We start from the raw sequence: 20,996 nt of genomic DNA on the forward strand, positions 1-20,996 counted from the left end.
CATTGAACTCTCCTTAATGTCAGAAACTGTTGTCCCCGCCGGTCCCAAGTCCGTCAGAAAATATTGTCCCCCGGAAACAAAGCCTGTTCTTCCGGACGGAGTATTGGGAGAATTTAATGAAGCGTAAGTAAATTGATTTGAATTGAAATATTTTATTTGTCACTGTTAGAAAAACAGTCCATATTAAAAGTCTTTGACTCCAACATAATGATTTAAATAATTATTCAGCAGCAACGCTCTCTCACTTTATATTATACTTCCTCCAGGAAGAACAGGAGGAACAGGAAAAACTTGTTCCCGGGGGACCATATTTTCTGACGGAACCAAAGCGGAACCAAATGATGGAACGAAATAGCACACACACAACGTTATGACAATTTCAACGCAGTGATCAACATTGCTGATATCTTAAAACATATAATGACATTAATCATGCACCAGTACTTTACTTACGAAACTGTTGTCCCCTCCGGTCCCCTCCGGTCCCAAGTCCGTCAGAAAGTCCGTCAGAAAATCTGGTCCCCCGGAAACAGCGACTGCTCTCCGACCGCTGCGCCTTTACGTTGTGGATTTTGTTGTGTTGCGGCTTTTTTTAGTGTGTTGTGTTGTTGGCCCTTCTGGGCCACCGTTTTGTGGGTATAAATACGGCGTGAATAATGAGACCAGTCTGTGTGTTTTCATAGGAATTAATCATTTGCCTCAATTGTTGCTTAAACTGATAGAATCTGGTCATTCGGACATTGAAGAGCTCCATCTGGTGGACATAAGATGTTCCTACACATTAAAAGCTGTGATTATCGAGTGTTGGCAATGTGGATTATTAGTTTTCACCAAAAATACAAAGGATAAGCAGTTGTTTTTACTTTTTTTTTTTTTTTTTTAACTTACTGTAATCTTCATTTGTATGTCAACCAAAAGAAATGGCAGGTTTTTACATTTTAAACAAGACTATTTTAAAAAAAATCAACAAATTCACTCTTCTGAAGTTTAAGGATATATATAGATATAATTATAGGAATTTAGAGATAAAACTTCAAAACAAAGCGCTTTTAAAACACGACAAATTGTCTTCACGTTTCCTGGTTCAATTCAAGGGTTTATTTTTCAGTCACAGAAACAAAAGTGCGGGCGTGATTTCTGCATCGGATATCAAATAAAAAAACAAAACAAGCAGCTCAACAATAGTGTTTTTCAGACGAGAACAGATTAAATAACACGCACAGTCATTCTTAAATATATACATAAATACATTCTCTTGGCATTTAAAAACAAATCTTTTAAACAACAAATAGTGTTTTCTTCATTTAAAGTCTTCCAGTCCACATGAGGTGTTAGCAGCTTTCCTCCAATAAGGTTAATTTTCCTCTACGACTAATATTACAACACAAAAAAACGACTGCGAGGAGTGAAGTCACACATGAACAAGTTTCTTTTTGTGCAATCAGAGCATGGACTTTACAAAACCCGTGACATTTTATCTTCCCCGGCATCAGTCAAACTGAGAAAAAAAGCTTTTTAATTGTGATCTGGGAGGTAATCCGATACGCCAGCTTTGCTTTTGGTCTTGATGTATGTTTTAAAAGTCACAAACGACACATTCACAGCCCTGGACGGTTGGAATTAAACTTCAGGGGAATAAAATTGCTGTTCTTCATAAAACTGCATCTGTCTTTTCATAATTCAAGAGAGTGTGTGTGTGTGTGTGTGTGTGAGCCTTCAGGTGAACTTACCCTCCGTGTCCCTGCAAACAACCTGACTGACCAGAGCCTGACTTCTTGGAACCATTGAGTACAAGTCACTAAAATATGCAGATGATGCTCCTGCAGGTAAAACAACACGGAGTTTCAGTTCAGTTCAGTGGAAACGTGGCGATAAACAGACGCAGGCAGGAGCCGGATAAATCTGGCAGCGACACATGAAAAACAAAGTGCAACAGACTTTTGAGCCGCATGTGAAAAACATCTTTTTTTTGGAGATGAGAAATAAACACCATGAACTTTCTGAAACTGTGACTGAGCTTTGAGATCCTCCAGGAAGGCGCTATCATGTCCTCCCGGTTTTTGACAACACGACACCTGCAGCACACACCGAGCAGGGACATGTTGAAGCTCCCCGGTGGTTCCATTTGAAACATGCTGATTCACATCACATTTACCTGCAGGATTTCCTGTCACACCCAGAAAACACAAAGTGATTCGTTCATTAAAACACGAGACAGTTACCTAACAAGTAAGATGTTAGTGAAGGTGTGGACTCTTGAAATCAGTTCATTGTGTTTAGGTATGACTTGTTAATGCTCAACATTTTAACGTGCAGCTTTTCTAATGTAAGTGAGGGTAAAGCTGCGGCGAGACGAAATTAAAAAGCTCACGATGTTTAATTAAAAGTCTTGGCAGGAACTCCAGACAGGCTGTGATTGGATGTTTTCAGTCTGCACACACTCAACCCTGTGATGAAGTTCCAGCCAACCGGGAGCCCGGCTGCTGAGGTGGCTGTGGGCGGGGCCTCCCCGAGGAGCCGTCAGGAGGCGGAGCTCCACGGGTTTCACCTATTTACACCGCGGCGGCCGCCGGCTCCGTCAATTGAACATGATGGACTCCGGATCCTGGTTCATCATCTGAGCCATGTGGCGGAGGACGTCCTTCTTGGTGATGATGCCCAGGAGGCGCCTGCAAGGGGGGTCACAAGGTCAGAGGTCAGGGCCGGGCGCACAGAGGCGTCTGCCAGAGGAGAGCTACGACTAGTTACCCGCTCCTGGTGACCAGGCACTGGCGGAGGCCCAGCTTGCGGAAGATGTCGACCACGGTCTCCATGGGCGTGTGGTCGGTGACGGTGAAGGGGCTGAGGTTGAGTATGCGGCGCAACTTCAGCGGCTGCGGGTTGCTGGCCGGCAGCTGCGGAGCGTCCTCGGTGAAGTAGACCACCGAGCTGCTGACTACGCCATCCTGCTTCTGACGGGCGTTCTCTGTGGACGGAGGTCACGGGGTTAGCGTCTTTCTGAACCTCTGGAATCTATAAACTCACAACTGTATTTGTTGAAATATTCGTTTTTCGTCTATTTCATCAGTTTAAGTGTATTTGCATATATTTAAATTACTTTAATGTTGGTGAAGAAATGAGACGGAATGAGTCGTTCTGCTCTTCATTTCACTCTCGTGAAGGCTAAAAGTGGTGAGGTGAAACCTGTGGTGGAGTGAAGAACATACTGATGGCGAGCGTGAGGTCGCGGCGCTGCACGAAGCCGATGAGCCTCTCCGACTCCCGGGACACGACCACCGGGAAGCCGTTGTAGTCCGTGTCTTTGATGAGCGTCTCCACGTCCTCCACCGTGGTGCTGTCCTGCGTGAGGACGGCCAGCGGGGGGTCGTTGCGGCGCGGCCGCATCACGTCGGTGGCCAGCGTGCGGTGTGTGAACTCGTCCCGGACGTCCAGGTACGGGTAGCCGTTGAGCTGGATGTGCGACTCGTAGATTCCCTCCTTCCCGAAGGCGTCGGCCACCCACTTGCTGGTGACGGCGGCGGCCATCAGGGGGACGATGTACTCCAACCCGCCGGTGAGCTCGAACATGATGACCACGAGGGAGACGGTCATCCTGGTCACGCCCCCTGCAAGGAAGACAAAGGCGGTGCGTTGGTGGACCGGGACTCTCGCAGAGACGCACTGAACCGAAGAGCGTCGCTCACCCAGACAGGCCGCCGCCCCCACCATGGCGTACAGGCCGGGCGTGACGCAGTCGGCGCCGGGGCGACACCAGTTCTTAAAGATGATCCAGTCGTGGTGGTGGTACGCCATCTGCTCCACGGCGATGCCGACGATCCGCCCGGCGATGGCGCCCACCGCCATGCTGGGGATGAAGAGACCCGACGGGATCTGGAGAGCCAAAAGCAAACGGAGTTACAGAGGCGCGAGGGCGGCGGACACACGGCGGGACCTTCCGCACGCTGACCTTCATGCCGAAGGTGAAGATGGTGATGACGATTTTGAAGATGAGGGCGAGCGCGAGCTGCCACAGGGCGTTGTAGACCCCCGGTCCGGCCGGGCGGTCGGGGATGTCGTCCACCGGCCGGCTCATGTTGGGGTTGTTGACGTAGTCGCAGAGCTGCGACGACTCCAGAGCGCCGCAGTCGTTGAAGAGCTCCGAGATGAGCTCGCTGGTGCTGCGCCGGGTGTAGGGGTTGGGGTACGCCAGCACGGCGGTGAGCCCGGTCACGGCGATGACCTCCAGGACCGGGTACTTCCCCAGCTGGGTGGTCTTCCTCCGCCGGCACCAGGCGATGTTGGCCCGGATGAAGAGCGTTCCCCACAGGCCCCCGAACACGCCCAGCAGGATGAAGGGCACCAGCTCAGCCATGTACCACGGCGTGTGGTACTCCACGTAGAACAGCACCAGGCGGCTGTTCCCAAACGGGTTGATGGAGCGCAGCGTGAAGGCGGCCACCAGGGCGGCGAAGAACGAACGCCACAGAGTCTTCAGAGGGAAGTAATAGCTGACCTGCAGAGGCGAGGGACACGTCACCGATCAGGAAGGGCCGGAAAGGATTTCCGTCGAAAAGTACAAGCAAGGTAAATAACCAACCTCCTCCAGGCTGAACAGAACTCCGCCGATCGGCGCTCCGAAGGCCACCGACACTCCGGCGGCGGCTGCGGCCGACAACACCTGCGGGGCGACAGACGCGTTACAAGCGCGACGTTTCGCACGTCAGCCGCCCGCGTGAGAACCACCGACCTCTCTGCGCTTGCCCTCGTTCTTGCTGTACTTGGAGAAGAGGCTGCAGAAGAGGTTTCCGCAGCAGCAGGCCACGTGGACCAGAGGACCCTCCTTCCCCAGGCTGAGGCCCGACGACACGGCCAGCACCAGGGTGACCGTCTTGATCAGCAGGGTCCACTTCCCCAGGTAGCCCCGGATGATGAAGCCGCTGAGGATCGTCTTGATCTGCAACCAAGCCACTCTCATTCCCACTTCAACGCCCTTATAAAGTCCTTCACTGTGTTTTATAGAGTCCAGCCAGGGTAGAAACACTTTTTCAAAATTAGGAAATGACCTAAATAAAGACGCTATATTGTGACTTGAGTGTCTAAAGTAAAGAATGTGAATTATTTTTTAGCAACTCTGCAAAACATCGATTTTAAGATATTTGTTAAGTTCTGAAACCAGATACGACACCGGTTACCTCGGGGATTCCTGAGCCGCAGGCGTACGGCGCAAACACGCGCACCAGGGACACCGCCATCAGGGAAAACAGCAGCGCCCACAGGACGTACAGGAAGTAGTTCAACACGTACGCCCCCGCTCCCTGAGTGGACAGAAAGCAGTGACGGCGACGTGCAGTTCCACTGTATTCCTCGGAGCAGAGACGGCAGGGGAATGAAAATAAACCAAATAATTTGACTGTGGAGGAAAGATGATCTGACCTCAGCGTGGCCGGTCATCAGCTCCGCCCATTTCTGCCACTGCGGACACTTGTCGCGGTCGTCGAACGTCGTCTCATTGGACGTCCAGCAGCACTGCTCGTGGCTGTACCAGAAGGCCGAGAGACAAACGCCCTCCTTCAGGTCTGTCATCCAGTCCACCGCCAGGTCGATCACCCCAGCCAGAGTACCTGAAGACACAGACGTGGGATTACCGAGAGCCCTTCAGGTTCAGTCCCAGATTATAAAATAAAGCTTGAGCTTCACTCAGAATCCACAGAAGCGAGGAGCAGAGTCACCTGAGAGGAGTCCGATGAGCAGCATCACCACCCATCCTGACCAGGCATCCAGCAGACTCTTTATCAGCTCCCAGAGAGACTCTTTGCTCTTACTGGTGATCTGCAGGGGAACAACCAACGTCACTCGCCGCTCCTCTCACTCAGTCACATTTGCAGCCAACGTGAGCCACCGGCACCTTGCGATGGCGGTCCGTGTCTCTGGATTTCTCCCTCAGCCAGTCGATGGTGTGGAAGTCCTCGTACGTGCCCACGTCTGGAAAAGGCTCATCGAGGAAGTCCATCAGGTTCCCGGCTCCGTTCATCTCTTCTGTGGGCGTCGCAGCGCTGACACCTGGACGACAAGGCCCAATGTGAGCATGTGTGGAGAAACATGGTTCCAGTGTGCGGCTGAGGAGCTCCAAGTTGGATGAGGCTGCATCGCAGTAACAGTAGAGATGGTGTGTTGACCCCATGTCTCCAAATAATTACTAGTCTTTGCATGCTGCAGATTAAAAGCAAGCACCTCCATAAAATGCAAAAACCTGAAAAATCAAGTTATTCAACAAGGTTAATAAAAAAATATCTGCATGGGGGATTTAAGTGCAAATGTAGGGATCTGTAGAGGAAAATGCTAAATGAAATTAGGGGGCTTCAAATCAGGAAAGGTAAATATATTAGATCTTATTCAATTTCTCAGCACATTCATCGAGACATCCATGCATGCATACATCATCATTATATACTCTATTATTCCGAATGGAGTATGGTTGTAATGTGCATATATTCTACATATTACCAGTGTTGTCATAAACATGAATCCTGCAGCTGACGTTAGCAGCTAAAGCTAACCGAGCATCATCGTTCTACCTTCTCCAGCGTCCATGTTTCCGTCCCTCCTCTCCGCCCTGGGTAAACAACGCCTCCGTCAACCCGGTCAACTACTCTAAAATTAACGAAAAGCACATTTTGCGGTCAAATTGATGGAAAGGACGATGCGACGCAGCGACACAGATTGCATCCCACAATGCACCTGTTCAACCTGTCGGCGGTGGTGTCGCGCTCGCGCAGTCGGAGTGTGACGTCAAGTCTGAGTCGGAGATCGTCTATGAGTCGGAGATCGTCTATGAACGCGAGGCCTCGCGCTGCAGGAGAAAACAACAGGAAAACTGCAAAGAAACACAGAAAGGCCCTAAAAACAAACGATTTGTCCATTTTATCTTGTTGAACACGTCAGAATCCATTAAAACCTAATAAGTGTCTTAGAAATAGATTGTAAATAGATTTTTGTTCCAGTCTGGGCTCGGGATATTTTCTGTGTGGAGTTTGCATGATATTTAAACGTGTGAAGAGACGCTTGACGCATTAAGGTCGTTTTGTAAACGCAAAAAATGTTGTTATTGTTCTATCTGACTGGAACTCAAAGCTGAACCTGTTCCACAATGCAGGAGACTGATAAGAGGGTTGTGTGTGTTTCCAGTCTGTCCATATTCACTTTGTCATGCTTGTAAATCTCCAACGTCACCATGAGACCAGAAAACAGCATCGAAGAGGCAAATTCCTACTTGTCATAATAACTTGTCATAAAGTGAAGCAACAGTCACAATGCATTTTGTTGTTATATCTTATGTGCCTGCACTTATCAAGACTAATCATAGTCAACATGTAAAACAGATGAAGAACGTTCAAAGGTGGAGTCTTGTGGCAGATACATATAATTTCACGCAGTATTTCAGGTCACTCTATATGCAGGTGAGTTTCAGAGAGACTTAATATCAGATTGAGGAGGATCATTTATTTCCTTGGTCTACACATGGTGGTGCTTTCTTTGTTGTTGTTTTCCTGTTTATGTGTTGAAAATAAACATTAAATGTGTGCGTGTTTGGATGGTTATTGTACAAATACACACACACGCGCACACACACACACACACACACACACACACACACACACACACACACACACACACACACACACACACACACACACAGCTTCTGGCATTTCGCACAATTAGCAGCGCAGTATAAATAGAAACTATTTCTTGTCATGAACTACTTTCACCTTCATGGGAGTGTCTATCAAGGTCAGTCTCTATATGTGAGGAAGAAGAGGAAGTCCTTCAGTGGTTAAGAACAGTTTAAAAAGCTTCTTACTGTGTTTTAATTTTTATTTTATTTTTTAAAGACTAAAAGTCCTTCTGCACTCACGTTTATTTCTGCTAGATTTATCTTTAAATCATCTTGAGAGGAATGTGTTTCTCCAAAACGCCCCCAGAGTCGACATCTTTCCTGAAACTTTCACTTTTGCTTTTGGTTGTTGCGCACTTTTCTTCTTCTCAATCTACTCGGTTTAAAGGTAAAGTACGGACACTTTTATACTTTATTACATGTTTTTTAAATCTTTAACTGGTTGCTGCAAATCGATTTGTGATCAGAAAACAAACTAAAGCACTTTTTTATTTTTTATTCTGGGGAACAGATTTTTCTTCCCTCTAATGTAATTAAGCTTCGAATACACTTTTCTAAATTGTAATAATAAGCACAATTCCTCTTAATAGTTTCTTTTTTCTGATTTATAAACTTGTTAGACACAGTTTTGATCTAATTCAGATGTTTCTAACGGTTTACCCGTTTCCTTTAACCCATAGTTGTTGAAAACTGACTTCCACTTTAAGGATGTCAGAAGTGATATAACTCCACATTAAAAGGTACGTGAACTTCAATTGTAATGTTTATTTTTGGATTTAGAAAAGAAAATTGACTTTCAAAAGTTAAATAAGAATAATTGGACCGATTAGAACAAATTAGTAATTTTAGTCTCGACAACAGGAAGTTGTCTTGGTTTAATTGTCTGTACTGTATTTCCTCGTGTCCTGTCATTAGTGGGACTGAAAGCTGTAACAGGCAATTATTGTAATTACACTTTGATTGCATACAATGGAAACTATTTAATATTTATTCATCACTTGTGAAAAAATCCTGCTTTTGAGAATTGTTTTTAAATGTTTCACTGGTCAGTTTTCAAGCTGTGTCACATTTTGGTGTCCCAGTTATTACAAGAGTTTCATTATAAAGTCACATTGTTTTCCTTTCCCTGTGCAGTTTGTATGTTCTCACTGGATTTCACTGCAGTTTACCCCCAGGAAAACACCCTGGGGGTTACTCTGAATTGCCTGGCGGTGTGAATGTGGCTTTATGAACCTGCCTGAGGATGTGAAGCAGCAGAATTAATGACTTCAGCTGCACCTTTATAGTTCAGGTGCGTTACTTACGAATGAAAGAGACATTTGTTTTTGTCTGACAGGCCATAAAAAGGTCAATAACAAGCCTGTGGGTTTCTTTTCCAGAGTGCTGAACTATGGCGTCCAACATGAACAGGTACTCACATCATCTGCACTAACAATCACATCAGCTACCCAATGTGCTCATTTATGTGTAAAATATTGATTTTAGAAGTGTTCACTGCAGCTAAAGGCTGAGTTTTTTTTTGTATCATCTTCCAGAATCCAGAAGGAGAGCGCAGCCTCTCCTGAAACCGAGCCCCGTGGCGTTTCCAGCCGATCTGATATTTCCTTCGATATCCTCATAAACTTCATGGAACATGGTTTGGTTAAAAGGTGAGAGAGTTCACTTCCACATCATGCGTTTCCATCAGTTACCTGCAGAGATGTTGAGCGCCCTCTGGAAGTCATATCCTTGAAACGTGGAGCAGTTCATGGACACCTTTTAAAAATAGTTGTTCTTCATTTCAGTCCATCCATTCTCTTTGTACCTTTGTTTTGCTCTCAGGTCCACGGAGGTTCAGGAGACGAGAGATGGCGACGGAGCTCAGGTCAGCTGCGTCTCCCAGCAGTCAAAGGGTGGATATATAAACTTCAGCGAAGGCACGGCAGATCGCTCTGCTGAGGATTGCCTCGGGTGAGAAGACAAAGCTGCACTTGGCTTCGCATCATCAGCAACGATCTGTGTGAGCATTTGGCCTTTTCTCCTGATGTCACATCTCCAACAGTTACCAGCAGGAAGGAAGAGGATCCAGGAACTCCGGGTGTTTCGACGCTCATTCAGAGGGTTTCATGAATGAAGGTCACCACGTCAGTGAAAGGTGGGGAGATTGAAAACCATCGACACGGCGGGGAGAATACTGAAAAGATTGTATGACATATACACAACTAGCTTTTCTTGTGTTTTCAGACCGTTATCCGAGGAGAGGCCAGAAGTGTTTCGAGGCGACCAGCAGCCAGAGTCGAGCCTGACAAACAAATTTAAGGTCTGTTGTTTATCCCAATCACAACCCTTGTGCTCAGCAGTTTGAAGACGGTGGTTCTCTAACTCAACGTTCTGCTGCAGCTCGTGGAAGAAAACATCAACACTTTTGTGAAGATGGAGCTGGAGAGGCTCCAGAGGCTCGTGACTCCAGAGTTCGTGGAGGAGCGGAGGAGGCCGGAGGAGGATGAGACGATAATGAGGAGCAACAGAGAGGCGCTTCAGAAGATCGCCATAAACGTCCTGAAGACCATGAAGGAGGAGCAGCTGGCCGACTGTCTGGAGAGAAGTAGGGGCGCTTCTAAAATTTCACACGAGTAAAAAAGGTCTTCAGGTTTTCTCTGGTCAGGTTCCAGTTTAGATATTTGTAAACTGCTGTTGAACATGTAAAAAAAAATTAATCTGTTAATTCCTCTTATTTCACACATTTCCTCTCATTCTTTAGGAGAAAAAAAAATATGTCACATGACTTCAGTCCAGTCTGAAAATGACAATGGTTTTGTTGAGTCTGTGAATTTTTCTTCCAGAAACATCCTCCGTGTCCCAGACTAAACTCAAAGCCAGCCTGAAGAAACGCTCCCAGAATGTGTTTGAGGGGATTGCCGAAGCGGGAAAGACGATGCCTTTTCATTCCATCTTCACTGAGCTGCACATGACGACGGGTGGGAGCGGAGAGGTCAACGACCAGCACGAGGTCAGACAGATTCAAAGGCCTCTTCCTAAAGCGAGCAGGACAGAAACGGTCATCAGCTGTGAGAACTTCTTCAAAGCGCCTGCTGGAAGAGAGGAAGCAGCAAGGATGGTGATGACGAAGGGCGTGGCCGGCATCGGGAAATCATTCCTGGTTCAGAAGTTCACTCTGGACTGGGCCGAAGGCAAAGCCAACCAGGACGTCGACTTCACGTTTCCCTTCAGGTTCAGAGAGCTCAACGTGCTGAAGGGGAAGAAGTACAGCTTGGCGGGACTGATTGACGACTTCTTCAGTGAAACCAAGGCAGCAGGAAGCCGCAGGTTTGAAGATTCCCGGGTGATCTTCATCTTCGACGGTCTGGACGAGTGTCGGCTGCCTCTGGACTTCCACAACACCGAGGTCCTCACCGACGTCACGGCATCCACGTCGGTGGACGTGCTGCTGACAAACCTCATCAGGGGGAAGCTGCTTCCCTCCGCTCGCCTCTGGATCACCACGCGGCCTGCAGCAGCCAATCAGATCCCCCCCGAGTGCATCGACATGGTGACGGAGGTCCGAGGTTTCACCGACGCTCAGAAGGAGGAGTACTTCAGGAGGAGGTTCGGAGACGGGAGGCAGTTCAGCAGGGTCATGGCCCACATCGAGAACTCGCGCAGCCTCCACATCATGTGTCACATCCCGGTGTTCTGCTGGATCAACGCCACCGTCCTGGAACACGTGCTGAACACCACGGAGGGGGGGGAGCTGCCCAAGACCCTGACTGAGATGTACATCCACTTCCTGGTGTTTCAGGCCAAAGTGAAGAAGGAGAAGTACGACGGAGAAGCTAAAGCGGTTCCACTGTGGAGTGCAGACAGCAGGCAGTTGATCGAATCGCTGGGGAAACTGGCCTTTGAGCAGCTGCAGAAAGGAAAGTTCAACTTCAATGAGTCGGACCTGAACGAGTGCGGCCTCGACGGCAGGGTGGCCTCGGTGCACTCGGGGGTGTTCACGCAGTTCTTTGACCAGGAGAGCCGCCTGTACCCGGACAGCTTGTTCTGCTTCGTCCACCTCAGCGTGCAGGAGTTTCTGGCCGCGCTTCATGTCCACATGACCTTCACCAACTCCAGCGTCAATCTGGTGGACAAAGAGCCAACCGTGACCCAGGAGGCCGGAGCAGAGGAGGACGTGTCTGCAGAGGCACGTCAGTACAGACGTGCCGTGGACGAAGCCTTGCAGAGTCCAAATGGACACCTGGACTTGTTCTTGCGGTTCCTCCTGGGCCTCTCACTGCCAAACAACCGCCGTCACCTCAAAGGCCTGCTGATGGAGAAGGAGAGCCGCTCTCAGACCAACCAGGAGACGATCCAGTACATCAAGAATAAGATTGAGGAGAATCCATCTCCTGAGAAGTGCATCAATCTTTTCCACTGCCTGAATGAGCTGGATGATCATTCTCTGGAGCAGAAGATCCAGTGGTACCTGAGATCAGGTCGCTTCTCCACAAGGAATCCGTCCTCTGCTCTTTGGTCAGCGCTCATCTTCATCCTCCTGTCGTCAGGAAAAGATCTGGAAGTGCTTGACCTGAAGAAGTACTCAGCTTCAGAGGAGGCTTTCCTGAGGCTGCTGCCAGTGGCCAAAGCCTCCAACAAAGCTCTGTACGAACACACGCCCTGGGAAACTCTGTTTATTTTAACGTTGTCTGTGGAGTAAGTCATTTCTTGTTGCTCTTCCCTCAGGTTGGGAGGCTGTAACCTCTCAGAGAGAAGCTGCGAAGCTTTGTCCGCACTTCTCAGCTCCCCGTCCTGCTGTCTGAGAGGGCTGGACCTGAGCAACAACGACCTGGGGGATTCAGGAGTGCAGCTGCTTGCTGTTGGACTGCAGAGTCCGCACTGTAAACTGGAAACTCTCAGGTCAAATCTCATTAATGTGGGCTGCACGTGGATCATTTATGTCCTTATTTGCACTGATAGAAGCTTTTTAGTACAGAATCTGAAATGTGTTCAGTGCACTCTAATGTAGCTTATATGTCAGGGATCTCCTGTTCAGTCACACTGAAACAATAAGTTGTAGAAATAGAAAGTTGGACCTGAGATCTAAAGTTGACAAAGTCTCAATGATGGTTTAAGTATCTGGCTGTACTTCCTGCAGGCTGTCAGGGTGCCTGATGACGGACGTGGGCTGCGCCTCCCTGACCTCTGCCCTGACCTCCAACCCGTCCCATCTGAAAGAGCTGGACCTGAGCCACAACCACCTGGGAGGAGAGGCGCTGAAGCTCATCTCTGCTTTACAGGAAGATCCACGCTTCAGACTGGACACACTCGGGTACATAAAGTGGAGGCCGGCTGAGGAGAGGTGTCAGTTTATGTCTCATAAATTAACGGGGAATCCTTAATTGCAGGCTTTACCCAACTGGACCCAATTGGTTGATTCCAGGTCTGAAGAAACGTGAGTCTGCCTCTTGGGTTTGACCGTGACTGACGGACAGCTCGTTTTAAAAATCTGCGACGGGTGAATTCATGTGTTTCACTCTTTTACCAGATGCCTGCACCGTCGTTCTGGACCCGAAGACGGCAAACGAGTTTCTCTACCTGTGCAATGACAACACCAAGATCATCACAACCAATGCGCCGAGGAGCTGCTCGGACCACCGGGACCGGTACAGGAGCTGGGCGCAGGTCCGCAGCGGAAGCGGCCTGACGGCCTGCTGCTACTGGGAGGTGGAGTGGAGGAAGGAGGCTCAAATCGCAGTGACTTACAATCCTGACGGAGGCGAAGCCGGCGGCTGCTTTGGATTGAACAAGCACTCCTGGAGCTTGTCCTGCTTCCCCAACGTTTACTACGCTTGGCACGACAACAGCAAGGCGATCATCTGTCCTCCGCCCCCCTCGTCCTCCAGCGCCAACAGGGTGGGGGTGTATCTGGACTGGCAGGCCGGCACCTTGTCCTTCTACAGCGTCTCGTCCGAGGCTCCCATCCACCTGCACACCTTCTACTGTCGGTTCACCGACTCCCTCTACCCCGGGTTCGGGTTCTGGGAGGGGCCGGGCGCCGTCGTGTCCCTCTGTGAGCTCTAGGAGCCAGGACGCCTTAGGCATTATCCAACACCTACTGCTGTTTATAACTCAGCAACTGTTTATCTGTTAGAGAGCTATTTTCAGTCTTGATATAAAACACTTATTTATGAAATTAGGTGTATTTTATTAAAGCTATTATTCTATTTTCTTTCTGGTTTGAAGTAAAACAGTTACATTAAATTAAGCAGTAAGGAGGAGGGCATTACATACTTTTTCCCAAAACTATCTTCCTTGAAAACTGTTACTGATTTAATTAAAAGGTATTTTTTGATCCAAATGAGCAAAAGAACAATTACATTCACAGGGTAATTGGAAAACAAAGCTGGTTTGCCGGTGTAGGATCTGTGTGATGATGTGTAGAGATTGTGAACAAATACTGACAACCCATTTTTAAGTGTGCAACGCCAAGTAGACAAGTCACTGAGCAGAAAAAAAAACTAAAGGGACTGACTGAAATGTTTATTTTGTGCTGTGAACAAATGAACAGGCTGAAGTTTTATTTGCACTCCGTTAACTGAGCTATGAAGACGACAAACTGTCACCTCAATGCCGAGTATGAAGTCCACACTTGTTACCAATTAACGTGTTACTCAATAAAAAAAAGGGGAAAAAAGTGTGTGAATCAAACTGCCAGCTCTCGTTTATTGTCTGTTTTCTGGGTCAAGTGTGAGTTCACTCAGTCGGCCCTCCCACTTATCATGCTCATGAGCATGATAAGTGGGAGGGCCGGGTCCCTGAGTCAGAACCTTTGCCTTCCACACAAGCAGAGTGTGTGTGAGAGAGAGTGTGTGTGAGGAAAACAGGGTGAGAGTCCTTTCACTCACACTCAAGATGTCTGACCAGAGGAAGGCTGTTCTCTTCAACTTCTGGGGAGTCGTGGTGTCTTCGCGGCCGGACGATGTTTTCCAGCAGCTGGAGGAGTTGCACAACCTGCCGGGGTAAGAAGGCCTCCGTTACACAACCGAACAGAGGGAATGGAAACAAGCGTGGGTTCAGGGAGAGTGATTTGTGTGTTTGCAGCAGAGCAGTTTAACATGTCTGTTCACACATCCTGCTTCCTCTGACTCGTTTAATAACTTGTGATGCGGTCTGACACCGTCACCTTTCCCCTAAACTTCAGGTCCATTCTACCACACCTTGCTTTGTATTGACGGATTCAGAGGATTGTAAAATTACTACAAAGGTCAAATGATAGTCAACCTGATTTGCTTGCAAGTTGAAACGGTCTGTAGTTATTTTCTTAACCTGAATGTGAAGGGAAATTAAATTGAAAGAAAAAGGAAGGTTTAGTCCTACTGACATAGGTTTTAATACTGTTACTGCATAGAACAGGGGTGGGCAATCCTGGTCCTCGAGGGCCGCAGCCCTGCACGTTTTAGATGTCTCCTCACATCAATACAGCTGACAGCAATTAGTGGCTCCTTGTCAAGCTTTCTGCAGAGCCTCATCCTGATGACAGGTGTGTTTGAGCAGGGAAACATCTAAAACGTGCAGGACTGCGGCCCCCGAGGACCAGGATTGCCCACCCCTGGTATAGAATGATTACTGGCAAGTAAATATTGGAAATGCAAAAGATGAAAAAGCAACCACAAATTAAGGTGCGGCAGAAGGCGTGATATAATTTGGGAGACAGTTAAACGTGTACATGCTGGTTGTTCGTCGAGTGGAATGGAGAAATGTCAGCTGACGGTGTGCAGCGCTCACAGCTCACAATGCAGCCGTTTGTCCTTCGGAGGTTGACTTGTGGATGTGTTGGTCAGAGGGTTCCTGTGCAGCGTGGCGGCCCAGGAGGACGGCGCCGTGAGGCGGGCGGAGCGAGGAGCCATCACACTGTCTCAGGTGGGTCACGGCGTTGTTCCTCTCCCACAATCCCCTTGGGAAGGAAGCATTCTTCCTGGTGGCTGAGAAATATCTTAGTTTAGTTTTACATTAAGCAGCCGTGTGTGTGTGTGTGTAGATGATCCAGGTGTTGGAGGATGCCTGTGTGAAGGAGGCCGAGGTCCGAGGCGTGACTCTGCCCCCTGCCTGGTCCGTCACCGGCCTGCTGGATGAGCTGGAAAAGGCCATGATGGCCGTCCGTGCCGCCGTGCTGAAGACGGCCGACCGTCTGCGTCAGAAAGGTACAGCGCCTCCCGGGGGAAGCTTGTCAAGGCGCAGGGTGAGCCGGTTCCTTCATGGCGGGAGGATGACTGTGATCCACAGGCCTGCTGACCGCCGTGCTGGCCAACCACTGGATAGACGACAGGGCGGAGGGAGACGGCGCGGCTCGTCTCCTCTCACTGCTTGGTGTCCATTTCGACCTGGTCTTGCAGTCCTGCCGCTCCCATCATCGAGTCCCCGAGGCCGCCATGTTCAGCGGCGCCCTGCAGCGCCTGGGAGTGACATCCCAACAAGTACGTGGTTTATGTGTGTGGGATTTCAGACTGGCTTCATTCTAGTTCAGTAATTGCGTGACTTCAACGTCCGCCACCTGTGGATCCCAGGCCGTGTGGATGGACGCAGACGAGGAGGGTGTGAAGGCCGCAGAGCGAGCGGGAATGAAGGCCATCTTAGTCAACGATCTGGACGACGCTCTGCAGAAACTGTCTGACTTTACAGGAGTACAGGTACAGGCACGAACACAAGATGAGACAAATCTTTAAAATGTTCATCTGACATGTGCATGCTCTGTCTTGTTCAGGCTGTGAGAGCCGAGACTCCTCCTCCGTCCTGCGGTCAAGGCCACGTCTCTCATGGATACGTCACGATCAAAGTAATGATTCTGCATCAAACTCGGCGAAGTCTGAGAGAAGCACTCGACTGAAACAGTCCTCTTTGTGTTTCAGCCTGGGGTGACCACTCACTATGTAGAACTGGGCTGTGGGCCCCCGGTGCTGCTGTGCCACGGCTTCCCTGAGAGCTGGTACTCCTGGAGGTACCAGGTAATCCGTCCACGTCATGTAATCTCAGCTCTGAAAGCTCCGTGTCCTCACAGCTTTGTGCCCCTGGTCAGATCCCGGCGCTGGCTGCAGCAGGGTTCAGGGTGCTGGCTCTGGACATGAAGGGATATGGAGAGTCCACCGCACCCCCAGGTGAGCGACAGAACTCACTCTAGTACTGCCACCTGCTGGCCAAAAGACGCTATGAAGCAAATGTAAACTTTTATGATGCATTCTGTGATACTGTACATATTCCTGTGATGAGCGTGTGTCTGTGCAAAATAAGAGCGAACTCCGACTAGAGAATCTCTGTTTGGATCGACACTGAAAGTGTTGCAGAGAAATGCGGGCGTTTCTTCTGATGTACCTCTAAAACTTGAAAGGAGGCGTCCTGGATCGGCAGTGTGTGATTTTGTCTTTTCCCCCTCGCAGACATCGATGAATATTCTCTGGAGCAGCTCTGCAAGGTAGAAATGGACGAATGCCTGCCAGCAGCATAAAGTAACAATAAAGACAAAGTCATAATCAGTTCTACCATGTCTTTACAATTTTCAGGATTTGATCACATTTATGGACAAAATGGTGAGATTCTATTGTTGTGTAAAAGTGTATATATTATAAAATCAAAACGAGAGTGTGACTTGTTTTGTGACTCATGCATTCACCCTTGTTGTTGTCGTTGTCGTCAGGCCATGCCGCAGGTGACCCTGGTGGGTCACGACTGGGGCGGCGGCCTGGTGTGGACGATGGCGAGGTGTTATCCCGAGAGAGTCAGGTGAGGAGAGGTGAAGACGAGGGGGCGGCTCATTAAGCCGACGATGGAGGTAAAATGTGCTTTTGCCTCCCGGTGTGAAGAGCCGTGGCGTCGCTCAACACCCCCATGTTCCCGCCGAACCCTTCCGTCAACACGTTAGACGCCCTGAAGGCCAATCCGCTGTTTGACTACCAACTCTACTTCCAGAAAGAGGCAAGGCAGCGTTGTATTAGTCACAATTCGAAACGACACTCGGGGAAACCGGCACATTCTGAGTTTTGTGTGTGTGTGTGTGTGTGTGTGTCAGGGAGTAGCAGAGGCCGAGCTGGAGAAGGATTTGGCAAGAACGTTCAAGATTTTCTTCTTCCGCGGCAGCGAGGGGGTGAGTGGAGGTAACCTGCAAACGCAACATCCATTCTGCACCGGCCGAGAGTAAAAGCTGGTGTGTCTGGTCCCCAGGGGGACCGTCCCGCCCTCAGCACTAAAGGAGTATGCGCTCGAGGTGAGGACGCCTCTTTTTAAACATCCGGTACGTCCGGATGAGTCTAACCGAAGTCGCTGGTGTTGTGCTGCAGGCGGCCTGTTTGTGGGTCTGCCGGAGGAGGTTCCCAGGAGCTCCATGCTGACGGAGGCCGACCTGCAGTACTACGTCGACCAGTACAAGAAGACCGGCTTCAGGTCACACACACTTAACTAACTCGTTATTCAGGTGGAGCTTCAGAATCATATCTCAAAATGTGTTTTTATTTCAAACCACAGTAAAGGGTCAGTTTGAACATTTCTATTTTAATTACATTCAGATAATTGAATTCAAAAACAGAGTGTGAATCATTTAAACCCCAGATTTATGTGTCAATAAACTGCTTCCTGTTTGGACATTTTCACAGGGGACCTTTGAACTGGTATCGAAACCACGAGACGAACTGGAAGTGGCTCTGCTCCCAACCTGTTGACAAGGTCTGCTGGAGAACAAACTCCAGCCACACTTTGACAGGAAATAGACGCCAGAGAGGAAATCTACATGTTGTTTTGTGTGTTTAGTTGCTGATGCCGGCTCTCATGGTGACGGCAGCTAAAGACCCGGTCCTGCTGCCTGCCATGACTAAAGGAATGGAGGATAAGGTAGGGAGGGGGGGGGTGTGATGGGTGGAAGTGCAAATGGATCTGATGCCTTGTTTCTGTACAGTTGCCAAACCTGAGCCGAGGACACATCGAGGAGTGCGGACACTGGACTCAGATGGACAAACCGGCCGAGGCCAACGACATCTTGATCTCTTGGCTCAAAGAGACACACAGGAGGGTCGGGACGGTGGCACCCAGACTGTGAGGGGAGGGGGACCCACACGTTTATTGAAGTCAATTTGACAAGGATGGAGAAAAACACATATAAATGTCAGATATACCACTAAAAAAACAAAACGAGCCTGTGTGCTTATACCTTCTCACCAGCTCAGTAAGAAAACAAAGAAAGGCTCTAGTAGAAGTGTCTCACCTCATCTGAAAACGGTTGTTTTTTGCAACACTGCACAGAAATTAAACTTTACATGCATAATACTGATCTGTGTTCGACTTCAAATTGTTTTTATACACAAAGAAATAGAAATAGAATGGAGAAAAGAAGACAAGAAGGATGGAAAGATTAAGAAGAGCAGAAACAAGAAAAAAACCAATGAACTCAATGGAAAGTGTGTGATGGCGCCATCTGGTGGTGGAGCCTCACAGCTTCTTCTGCTCAAAGAGCTTCTTCCAGGCCGGCATGATGTGCTCGTACACTCTCTCGATCTGAAACGGAGGACAGGAAGTCTGCAGTGAAAACCTCCTCCGGGGGGAAACCCGGGCTCCGCCGGGCCTCACCTGCTCCGACCGCTTCACTCCGTATCGGAGCAGCGTGGCCTGGTGCTCGCTGTTGTGGAACAGGATGTCGAAGGTCACCTCCCGGCCGATCAGCTCGTCGATGGCCGGCCTCACCACGCTGTCGAAGTCCCGTGGCGGGTGCGAGTCGTCCAGCATGTTGCTGGCCTGGCGCCGAACAGCGAGGGTTTCATCTTAGCGATGGAATTATAACAAGAAATGACATTGTTTTATTGTGAAGGGTGACGGCGTCACCTTGTATTTGGTCCCCAGCAGCTCCAGTGGCTCCAGCTTGACCTTTGACCTCAGGGCGCGGCCAAACAGTGGCAACTTGCAGTCTGAATCTGAGTCAGAAAGGAGGTGAAACAGTTGATACAGCAAGAAAAACACTTATCAGCTACATCAAATCTACTGTTAAAAGAATAAAATACATTAGATTATCAGCTCTCACAGGTAAACATGGTAATATATTAAAAACATGTGATATCTTGTGTTAAAATAAGATAAAATGGGAAGAATCAGTTGGTTAAAAAAGGGATGACATCTTATAACTTTTAATTCTAATACAAAATAATTACAATTATATATTTACTTGGACAAAAATAAATTTTAAATGTTTAATTATAAATATGATATACTATGATCAGATCCGTCAGATATTAAATTACAGGAAATTATGTTGTAAACCTTATTTAAAGACAATATAAGAAAACAGATTCTTTGGAAAGAATTGGGAGAAACTATAATGACCCCGACACGTCAGGTGAGCCACATAGGGAACGCCGTCCTTCTCTCCATAGTAAACCCCGAAGTGAGAGAAGTATTTGTTCCTGGGATATTCCACGATGTCTCCCGGGAACAACTGGGGGTGGGAATGTTTCTGGAAAACACAGGATTGAAAAGTGAAGCGGGGCAAGCTCGAAAAAAAATCAATAATTACAAAAAACACCCATAATGCAGCAGATATGGAAGGTTTTTTTATATCTTTTATTTAGAATTTAAATGTATTTTACAACAGGTTTCATTACAAATTGGCTTCATGTTGAGATTGTAGTAATTGTTTGCTTTTTGTAAAAATAGACATTTCAATACCACAATAAAAAACGTTTTAAAGCTTTTTATCGCACTATTTTAACAACACGGCCCACTTAAGATGATTTGAACTACAATCTCTTAAATCTCTTCTAAAAACACATTTCTATAGACTCGCTTTTGTTTTATTTTTAACTAAATTATACCCATTTGATCTTCTATAAGCTGTTTTTAGCCACACGGGACTTGTGGTGTTTTGTAGCCAATAATTGTTGTTGTGAAAAGTGCTCAATAAGTACAGTTCCTATCATTATAGAATGTGTTTGCCAGCACAGCTTGAAATAGAAACTAATGTACTAAAGCTGAGCCTTGAGGAACACGAGGGGAAGATCGGAAGCAAACGTTCTGAAACCAACACGTTTCCCGACGTTTCCTGCCAGAAGTGACGGTGATGAAGGTGAGGTCAGATGAACTCACCAGGCCCATGGAGTCGGACGATTCACTGCAGCTTCCCTTCGAAGGCTTCTGGAAGAAAATCCACGTCGCGAATAAACACACATGTAGAGCTCAGCCACTTTACATACTGGCCGCACTCATGTGGTGAACTCGCTGGCTCGTCACCGTCGCGCTCGCCTGCCCTCACCTATCCTACATCACAGCGCCGCTCCTCCCTCCACCTCTGGGTGTGTGATGCAACATGCAGGTGTTTCCTAAACAGAGGGGCTGAAAGAGGAAGCCGCTTCGATCA

At 48.3% G+C, this 20,996-nt stretch overlaps 4 protein-coding genes across 4 annotated transcripts; 2 read left to right on the forward strand and 2 right to left on the reverse strand.

Annotated features, from left to right (window-relative positions):
• Window positions 1-1,083: 1,083 nt before the first annotated feature.
• clcn4 (chloride channel, voltage-sensitive 4) lies at window positions 1,084-6,721 on the reverse strand. Its single transcript, XM_080519767.1, has 12 exons — window positions 6,555-6,721; window positions 5,885-6,039; window positions 5,709-5,808; window positions 5,413-5,600; window positions 5,172-5,294; window positions 4,727-4,933; window positions 4,577-4,657; window positions 3,947-4,492; window positions 3,684-3,870; window positions 3,207-3,605; window positions 2,749-2,965; window positions 1,084-2,669 (listed from the first exon to the last, which is right to left on the reverse strand). Exons 1-12 carry the CDS (start codon window positions 6,568-6,570, stop codon window positions 2,579-2,581), a joined length of 2,310 nt encoding a protein of 769 aa, XP_080375893.1. The 5' UTR covers window positions 6,571-6,721; the 3' UTR covers window positions 1,084-2,578.
• Window positions 6,722-7,789: 1,068 nt separating this feature from the next.
• LOC308147652 (NLR family CARD domain-containing protein 3-like) lies at window positions 7,790-14,271 on the forward strand. Its single transcript, XM_080519935.1, has 14 exons — window positions 7,790-8,039; window positions 8,332-8,391; window positions 8,786-8,942; window positions 9,031-9,061; window positions 9,187-9,300; window positions 9,473-9,601; window positions 9,693-9,785; window positions 9,875-9,950; window positions 10,031-10,235; window positions 10,474-12,274; window positions 12,356-12,529; window positions 12,768-12,941; window positions 13,018-13,064; window positions 13,158-14,271. Exons 4-14 carry the CDS (start codon window positions 9,042-9,044, stop codon window positions 13,691-13,693), a joined length of 3,369 nt encoding a protein of 1,122 aa, XP_080376061.1. The 5' UTR covers window positions 7,790-8,039; window positions 8,332-8,391; window positions 8,786-8,942; window positions 9,031-9,041; the 3' UTR covers window positions 13,694-14,271.
• A 202-nt stretch (window positions 14,272-14,473) lies between these two features.
• Window positions 14,474-18,903, forward strand: ephx2 (epoxide hydrolase 2, cytoplasmic). The gene is made up of 18 exons (XM_080519940.1): window positions 14,474-14,631; window positions 15,454-15,532; window positions 15,651-15,813; window positions 15,896-16,086; window positions 16,177-16,299; window positions 16,374-16,445; window positions 16,519-16,614; window positions 16,686-16,764; window positions 17,044-17,078; window positions 17,167-17,193; window positions 17,301-17,386; window positions 17,467-17,578; window positions 17,673-17,747; window positions 17,825-17,867; window positions 17,941-18,043; window positions 18,253-18,322; window positions 18,407-18,487; window positions 18,552-18,903. Exons 1-18 carry the CDS (start codon window positions 14,525-14,527, stop codon window positions 18,690-18,692), a joined length of 1,683 nt encoding a protein of 560 aa, XP_080376066.1. The 5' UTR covers window positions 14,474-14,524; the 3' UTR covers window positions 18,693-18,903.
• An 82-nt stretch (window positions 18,904-18,985) lies between these two features.
• plaat1l (phospholipase A and acyltransferase 1-like) lies at window positions 18,986-20,734 on the reverse strand (the record flags this gene model as incomplete). The annotated part of the gene is made up of 5 exons (XM_080520149.1): window positions 18,986-19,147; window positions 19,220-19,384; window positions 19,472-19,560; window positions 19,967-20,096; window positions 20,726-20,734. 5 exons carry the CDS (start codon window positions 20,732-20,734, stop codon window positions 19,082-19,084), a joined length of 459 nt encoding a protein of 152 aa, XP_080376275.1. The 3' UTR covers window positions 18,986-19,081.
• Between the last annotated feature and the right edge of the window lie 262 nt (window positions 20,735-20,996).

This window comes from Blennius ocellaris (assembly GCF_963422515.1).
Source record: "Blennius ocellaris genome assembly, chromosome: 24".
NCBI lineage: Eukaryota > Metazoa > Chordata > Actinopteri > Blenniiformes > Blenniidae > Blennius > Blennius ocellaris.